Source organism: Lygodium microphyllum, chromosome 24 (assembly GCF_053477565.2).
Source record: "Lygodium microphyllum isolate KBCC chromosome 24, Lygodium_microphyllum_v1.1.10, whole genome shotgun sequence".
Classification (NCBI taxonomy): domain Eukaryota; kingdom Viridiplantae; phylum Streptophyta; class Polypodiopsida; order Schizaeales; family Lygodiaceae; genus Lygodium; species Lygodium microphyllum.
Window position 1 is genome coordinate 9,914,799 of NC_141158.1, and position 9,195 is coordinate 9,923,993.

Genomic DNA, 9,195 nt, shown 5'->3' on the forward strand with positions numbered 1-9,195 from the left:
CTACCGCCCTTTCCAGCGAACAGGCTGGTTACAGTAGCTATTATTGATCCATCATTATTGATATTCAGCACCATCATCGGGCCTATTTCAATGATCAGCTTATCCTCATCATATCACGTGCACATGACCAACCACAGTTGGTCCATGAAAAGCGCAGTTCTACCAGATTTAGGCACTTGCACACATGTCCGTTGGTTAGACTCCACAGACTCCTGGCATGGCCTTACAATACAACAATTTTAACATCCTTGCATTTTTTTTTCCAACCTACATTCTGGAGCAGTTGTTGCTATAGCATTCTTTTTTTATGGAATAGTAGAAGTGCAACTATTTCAATTTTTTTCTCATGGTGTAACTTGATTGTCATAATTCCATAAGTGGCTTTGCTTATAACCATCTCTACATTCGTTCACGATCGATACAACAAACGCTCGAGGTAATGAACAATGATACTAGCAATCACGTATGATTAGCAAACATTTAATCAATTCAACATCTACAAATACCATCTTTCAGTTCAGTAAGGCACAATGAAGTGACAAAGACTAAGTCTGGGAAACACAAACAGGTTGCATAGCAGGTGTGCTTATTTCCACCCTAAGGTGTGTCCTCTATCTACTCCTGTCGATCACTTGATGTGGATGGATGACGAGGAGCCAAGGGTTCTGCCATCCTAAGCTGCATCTCCAACCTTTTCTCCTCCAATTCAATGCGTCGAAACTTGGCTCGCTCCAAAGCTAATGCAAAAGCAGTAACAGAACGCTCCATGGACATTCCCAAACCATCCAATGCTAGTGCCGTCTTCTGCTTGTCTTCTGGCCCCTTACCATGTGTGTGACAACTAGCCCCGAAACTGGCTCATTGTCGTCGTTGTCTACCATTGGTGCGTCCTGGTCCTCATCAACGCCCTCAACTAGAGGGGGAGGCACAACAGCATCTTCATCTCCTTGTGCATTGTCCTCATCCAGAGCAAGAGAAACCACTTTGGGAGGGATGTAGTCTTGGCCCAAGAAGCCATCATTCAAACCTCTCACCTTCAGTGTGCCTCCAAGAAGTTCTTCCATCCTGCTAAAGAACTCCCACCTGGAAGGCTCCGCTCCCAACTACGTCTCTTTTTGCTTTTCTTTCATAAATGTTTTCTTTAGGTTTTCCCACTTGTATTTTGCATTGACTATTTGAGAAATCTGTGTCGCACCTTCCATGCGAACATCACACATACTTTAGTAGGGTCCATTATGATGTAAGCAAAACAACAATACAAGAAGAAGATATGAAAATGCACCTCGAATTGAGGTCTTGTGCAAGGTTTGCCTAGTGTTTAGCCTTGAAATTACCCATGTTAAGGAGAAACCACTTGTCCTCATACAGATCAAACAGCACCTCGACAAGGGCTAGTGTCCAAATTTATGTGCTTTTTCTCCTTCGAGCTGTACCTGCTCTCAGATGTTGCCACTTGTGCTGCACCAACTATGGGAGCAAGAGGGGTCGCTTCCACAACCCTAGTAGTGGGAGATTGTGATGCCATGGGTTGCATGGGGCTTGATGGTAAGGGTGAGAGTGCTCTTTGGGCAACGGAGAGGCTTGCACCACCCATAGGATGCACCGAAGAAGGGGAAGAAGGAGGCTGCTCTAATAGTGTCTCATGCATCAGGGTCTGGAAGGTTGAGCCAAATGGCAACACTCTGCTAGAGGATGCATGGGCATTGGGTACTCTCCACAATATCATTGCCAAAGCATGAGCTAGACAATTGGGTCTCATTGCCTATCATACCATCTAACATGCTTGCACCAAAGAGCGGTCTAGACCTCATAGGAAGCGAGGGGCGAAACGAAGCAAAGGCATGGGGACGAAAGAAGGGTTGTCCTTCCATTTCCAAGCAATCCTACAAGAAGAGTCGAAGCAAATAAAGTCATTGTTTCAATGATGATGCAATAGATCAAGCTCTTTGCTTTGCATGAAGATAATTAGCACAACTCCACAGAGACACAATGAGGCACAATGAAGGAGGTGTCAATGCATCAACCCATCATCATCTCTCTCTACATATAGCAACCATCCCCACCCCTGCGATTCTCGCTTGTTCTCCTGCCTGCATCATCAACTTACTGCATAGTACCAACCCTCTCTCTCTCTTTTTTTTTTTCATAAACTCTCTCTCTCTCTCTCTCTCTCTCTCTCTCTCTCTCTCAATCCAATTTCCTTATTCCCTTCAGCTTCTTCCAATTAAGCCCAGATTGTCTCCCACAGTGAGTGAACACACTTTTTCCTGCCCTATGGCAGCCCCATGAAGATCTGATAGCACACGATCACCCTTATCCTTCACTCAATTGTGATTAAATCACACTTAGCCTGCAGGTTGGCAGCTGCAGTTTCTTCCTTCCCGCTTGGCTTGGTTATCCTCCCTCCCTCCAAACGGCGACTCCCCTGCCTCCCTTCATCAAAAGCTCCCTCCAAATTTAGACTGAGCTCCCTCTGCAGCATTGATAAGCTGGCTGGCGTTATAGAAGATGGCGCATACCTGTCTACCCCTTAAAGTAAAGTAGCCACTCCCTGATTCATGATAGAGTGCTGGAAACATGAGAGAGTGTGCAGCCGAGTCCTTGATGATTAGCATGCACTGAAGGTGCCATCAAGCGCAGTAAGCATTAATGTGCTCAAGTGGGGAAGAGGGGTCTGCCCTTGCATGATGTGGAGAACTTATCAGGCCTCATAGAGCAGGTCAACCAAGCCCGGATTGTCATGCTGGGTGAAGCCTCCCATGGATGGCACCCACGATTTCTACCAGCTGAGAAACTTCATCTCGCAGCAGCTTATTGCCAAACATGGCTTCCAATTCGTGGCTATAGAGTCACAAGCGATATAGCATCATTGTTTATGTCAGGCATGGCACAAAAATATGCCCACCAAATTGTTTTCATCATTGCAGGCATGTCCATCAACGATTCCATTCTTCTCTAGTAGGCTGTAGCTCTCTCGATTCCCGTCCTCTTACTGATCCTGGGAGCTCTCTCTCTCTCTCTCTCTCTCTCTCTCTCTCTCTCTCTCAAGGACTACTTACAAACTGCGAGAGCTCTCTTTGGTGATAACCATACTGCTAGTTATTCTAGCCACCGATAGCTATAGCTTAAGCTTATAGTATATCACTTAATATGTTGGAGGGCAAGGCCGTGCTGAAAACAAACGAACATGAAGATCTAGTCACGAAGAGAGAGAGAGAGAGAGAGAGAGAGAGAGAGAGAGAGAGAGCATACCTATTGATTGAGACGAGGACACACAAGACGTTGACCCTTTCAAAAGCGACGACGCTTCGATAATTCCTCCTCACAGCAAACGCAGAGTCATGATGATTTGCAAAGTCCTCCACTAGAGAGAGAGACAGAGAGATCGCACCCAACGATTGCGTGCATGAGAGAGAGAGGGAGGGAGATCGTACCTGTTGCTAACGATCCTGGACAAGCAGGCAGGGAGATGATAGCAGACGACGAGCCTCTTAACATATCCGATCGAATGGAAGCGCGCAACGGCCTTGCTCCTCTCGGTGGAGATGGAGCGGTGGAAAGAGGCGGAGGAATCCATGAAACCGCTTTTAACAACCATGCGGATGCAGCACGGTGAAACTTCCAGTTGCGTGGTGCAACACGGGCTCTCCCCGTGATAATCAGATAAAGGTATGGTGAACGGAGATGCCCAAGAATATCCGAGCCATGTAGGAGGTATTGCAACCACAGTTGACGATCACATGACCACAGTTGGTCATGTGCGCGTCATATCACACCTGCTCCTGCTGCCTCCAGTACTCCTTCAGCTGTTCATGAAACCTCATCTGCATCAGGCAAAATCATTACTTTGCCACCAGAACCACTCTGCTGTGGATGCCCTCCACGACTGTTATTCCGTTCAACCATGCTGCGGCCAACCTTCAAAGCACAGCTCTTACTGCCCAGATCGCTGTGCCCTTTGCCACCCATATTACTGTTCCAGCATCCCCATACCAAAATGCAGACGTTCGCTGCCCGTACTGCTGCTACGAACCAAAATGCAAAGGACAATACACTCCCTGGGAGTCCCTGCTGTTGGGGCGGTTATCCAACTCTACCTTTAGCACCTCACAGCCCGGACCACCTATTAGAGCAGTTGACACCTCCTTGTGCTACATTGTCTTTTCCCTTACATTTCGCTAGAGGTTCAGTTTCTATTTCTGATCTACGGCATGACCATTCATTTGTTTTGCGAGGAGTCCATTTTTTGTGCACTTGATTAGCCTACGTGTCCTCACAAGGTATCACAGCCCTACTCTAAGGTGCCCCATGGCCTCTTGCTCCAGTTAGACTCCAATCAAAAGCGCCAAGGAAGACAAGTTGGGCCCCCTCTAAGCCACACATAATTACAATACTTCATGTCAATGGTACCAGGAAGAATGCCGACGTCACTTGATGGTAATTGGGTCTTATGGTTCAAGGTTTGTTTGCCCAGAGTAACCATGTATACGGCATGTAGCTAGGATCAATCAATACTATGAAATATATAAGCTGCCTACTACGGAACCCAACTAGCTGTTATAATTCCCGTTTGAAGTAATTATCAGATCCAAACAAACAGCCCCAGTGTGTCTATTGGAACGGCATTCGTGTCTCCTGTCACGTGGATTCAACCATTCTGCAATTTGGATAAAGAGCTTCTTTCTAATCCATAGAAGTTTCAAATTTTTACCATACCAAAATGCCAAGTGAATCGTATGGATGCGACTAAACTCAACTATGTACTTGCCAATTCGCTACCTCTTTTTGCAATCCCATTGATTGACACTTGATCGATGCAAACATTAAGCTGGTGCCACAATGAAGGCATCCAGTTTTTTCAGTAATCAATGAGCTGTAGGGGCTACGTGGCTCTTTAGAGCTGCTCATATCTGTTCGCATAATTGGTATTTCTAGGAATATGGGGAAATTGCAAAGCTACAAAGACCCACAATACCCTCTCTTTTCCCAACATTTCCAAGCAAGGCCTAAATTTGATGGGATGCTCAATCTTACATGTGACAGCTAAAAGTTTTTAGAAATGTCTTTCGTTTATCTGGATTAAACCTCAGAATACATAGAAGTCAAGTATGTTATATATAATATCAATGAAATACGACAGAGAAACTTTAAAAAAAGGGGCGTTAGAGCATGGTCTCATCCAGTGATAATGGGTGCTGGTAAAACTTGAAAGTCCAAGTCGAACATGAAAGATAAAGAGTCATCCCACCCAATCGAATACCACAAGAATAATCGGGAATTTTCCTTGTGATGTAGCGTTTGCTAGTGTACGGCCCAACTTGTGCGTACCCATTGGCAGACTGTCATTGCTGCTACCTTCATGAGTTCTTGAGACACTCGATCCATAGAGTTCCAAGACCAAGGATCTCCAATATTATGTCTATGGCAGGACCGGGGCGGAGAGAGATAGACTCTTTTTGAGTTGATCATGATGGCAAGTCTACTTTCTATGCATTGTGACCATTCAAAACGATCGTCCTTGGACCTTGATTGCTTGTATTATGTGATTCACAGCTATTGGTTCTGTCCCCGAGGGGTAAGAGGAGGTTGTCAGTTGTGATGTCTTCTTCGACGAGCTTATTCAGACCTCGCTCTCTTGTAGTAGCTCCTATAATACCCACGTTGTTTAGTTGGAATCTCACTCTTGCCATACAGGTTCCACTTTCATCTACCCTTTCACCACTTTTGTTTCGTTTTACCTCTTCATCAACAATATTTACCAATGCATGTGCCACAATCTTTCCATCAATTGGAGAAAGGATATTGTCGGAGTGATTTGATTGGTTAGACGAGGCTTCCTCATCCTCTTCAAGTATTATTTCATTTGGAGGAGACCCATGAAGAGACATTCAGTGGATGACTTTGGGAGATGGTCCATTGCATTTTGATACCGCGATACGAGTGCCTAGAGATCTCTAGACTTACGGGAGATGCGGTTTTGTGGCTTTTGGAGTTTATCTATGATTGTGTTTGCCGATCTCAGAGGATCAAATAACAACAGTGAGACAACAACAGGGTTCTCCATGAGAGAACTGTGCATCATGTTTCCTGGACAAGTATGGGCCTTGTTGCATTGGCTTTACCACAAGACGCTTGTTGAAGGCATGCGTTGCAAGAGGAGTTTACTGCCCTTGCAGGAGGTGATTGCCCAGCTGGCTTCATGTCGTACTTGGGTTGTTTCCCAGACCTCGACTTCCTAGGATGTTGTTTTACAAGTTTGAGAAGTGTATTCTACATACAGACAACTACTTCTTTGATGGATTATTTCTACATCGTGGTGTTCAGTGAGGTCACCTTAGGTCCAAAATGACGCCAAAAATTACAATACGTTCATAATCTTTCAGCTCGTAGGTCTTAATCACATCATGCATCATACTTGGAATAGGAGATGGGTAAAATAGTTTCTCAAGCACAGCCGCTTTGAATGGCAGTTGAAGATTATACATGGGCATATCTGGATAAAGATACATCAATACCAGTCCATGACTCCTCCCCCTCTCCAAACACACAGTTACATATACTGTATCATAAGCCGTACGCCATGATCTCGCCAGCAATTAGTCTTGCACAGCTCTTAATTATGGTAAGGGGCTTTTTTGTTTCCCAATAGTAAGCGTATGGGTTGTAGATGATTCCATTCTGCACCCACGGTTTCCTCACCCTCTCTGCTTTTACTCGTGAGGTCTGAGGTATGAAGGAGGAGAGAAGGACCTCAGATGGTAGAACGACAGAAAGAAGTTTCCTAGATTACCACATCCTCCTCCTTGCTTAATTCTAAGAATGAGAGAGAATGGTGCAACCAACCACCACCACCACTAATCAGTACCCGAACCTCCAAGAATGTTCATCATACCACGACTTTCATAGTCGACAATGGGACCTTGCTCTAGTGGCTCCATCTGAACCGTCTTAGCTTGCATAATTGTAACATAAACTAGCCACAATAGGCCTTTTACCAAACTCTTGTACATTGTGAGCACATTGCCTACACTTCTGCCCCCTAATTCTCAGTGGATGGTTAATAGACATCAAATTCCAGGTACCTTACAATGAAACTTCATTACACCATTTTAATCCTTTACTATTCCTTGCTGAGATCCATCCCTCTTTTCCTCATCAGGCCATTAGAACCATGACAGTTCAACCCATTTACAACTTTCTGAGCAATGACGTGAGAACCTTATATAAGCATAGCCAAGGCAACTAAATAGTAGAAAAAGTGTGTTGAGCATCAGTAATACTTGACGCATCTCCATGTGATCAACAGTTAGTTCTGCATTTACAACGTTCTGAGCAATGGCATGAGAGCCTGAAAAGCACTGCGCCCAAAGACAATATAGCGCGGCTCTCTCTCTCTCGTGCGCGCGCGCGCGCTGGTTCTTGATATTGGTTAATCAGATAAATATGAGGGTAATGCAATGGCAGAATCAGATGTAAATGAAGAGAAGAGAACAACCTTGGAGATGGTCCTGTTCCAGACGGTAACCTTGAAGCCTTTCATAAGAAGATTCCGAGCCATGGCAAGGCCCATGATACCCAAGCCCAGGAATCCGATCTCCATTGTCCTGTGTAATGGGCTGTTATCCGATAGCAGTTGACCGATCTGTGTATCTGCAGCAGGAGCAGAAGCAGCAGAGAGAGAGAGAGAGAGAGAGAGAGAGAGAAAGGAGACTGACTGCTGCTGCGGCAGGTGAAAAGAAGACGGCAGGAGTTGCTGTCGATATTATGATACGTAATTCAATATCAGCAAATTTTTAATGTGTTTTTAATTAATTAATAACAGTGTTCCAGGAGACATGAACCGCGCCCTAAGGTCACGGGCCTGAACGCTTCCCACAGTCGCGGCTGCCAATGGAAGCTTCCCACGTGGCAAAAGATGAACCAGTGAGGTCCGAGGACCAAGGGCCTTGTTCCTGCACTGAGAGCCACGTCACACGCAGAGTGAATCAACCTCCATACGTTCGTTTACATGATCAAGCATTGCGGCGTGTGGCATATATATTTCATATGTAGTAGAAAGGGCTAGGTGGTGACGACAGAAGGGCTCGCTTTTCCCCACAATTTACAGCTAACCATTGGATAAAAAGGACCAAAAACAAAGATGATTGGTTGATAAAGATTGCATTTTCTATTCCCTTTTTGGTCCTTGTGTGTAACCCAATTTTTTTTGGACAAGAACACTCGACTACCATTGCTCACATGAAAAATTTTGATGGCTCTTTCATGTTTTGTGATGGTTTTCTTCACTAGAAATCTAAACTCCACCTTGTGGTGAAAAAGATTGAGGAGGTCATTTTTTTGTGACACTCTTCTAGTTCCTTTACCCTAAGGGAAGCACCATGCAAGAAAGCACATAGAGTCTCCCGCATTTCATGTCGATATTCTCCATGTGCTTTACCCTAGGGTTCAAAAACATGTTCCAATGTGGCAAGAGGGTTCATAGGAGGTTGATATAAGGAACATAATATGAACTTCGAAAGTTTTGACAACTTGGACTAATACAATATTGAATGCATGAAAATGCAATACATGGGGATAAACTAGTCACTAATATATCAGGAGTGGAAGTCCAACATTAGCAAAATCAAGCCTAAACCATATCTTTAAAGAACCCTTATGGCCGTTTCTTCAAGTTTCTCAAAGACAAACACATTCAATGGTGATTTCTATTCACATTGAATGTGTCATGGTATGCATCTTTTCTTCATACACTGAGCTTGTTATTTAATGGTAACTTCTATTTACATTGAGCTTGTTATTTAATGGTGATTTATATTCACATTCAACCTACCATGGCATGCATATTATCATCACACAATGAGAGTACAACATTATATAAATTTGACACAAACTATATTGAAAGTTACTAATTGTTGTTGTTGTTGTTGTTCTCTTTCTCAATTAATTATTAAGAACTAACATGTGTGTGTGTGTGTGTGTGTGTGTGTGTGTGTAATATGTCAATTGAAATACAATTATGCATCTCTTTTATTAATAATGAATTGATGTATTAACGAATAATTATTAATATCTTTTATTACATTATTGTATTATTATACATATTAATTATTATATGCATAATCATGTATATTAAAGTATTAATAATTACAATATGTATGCTAAAGTTATAATTAACACAAATAATATGTGAGGGAT

The 9,195-nt window shown here is 43.7% G+C and overlaps 1 protein-coding gene across 1 annotated transcript in view; it reads right to left on the bottom strand.

The window, feature by feature from the left end:
• Positions 1-7,740, bottom strand: part of GLYR1 (glyoxylate reductase 1) — a 110,190-nt gene extending 102,450 nt beyond the window's left edge. The window contains exon 1 of the mRNA XM_087665376.1: positions 7,496-7,740. Within this exon, the coding sequence (XP_087521502.1) occupies positions 7,496-7,600 (105 nt within the window). The 5' untranslated portion in view covers positions 7,601-7,740. The remainder of the gene's footprint in view (positions 1-7,495) is intronic.
• Between the last annotated feature and the right edge of the window lie 1,455 nt (positions 7,741-9,195).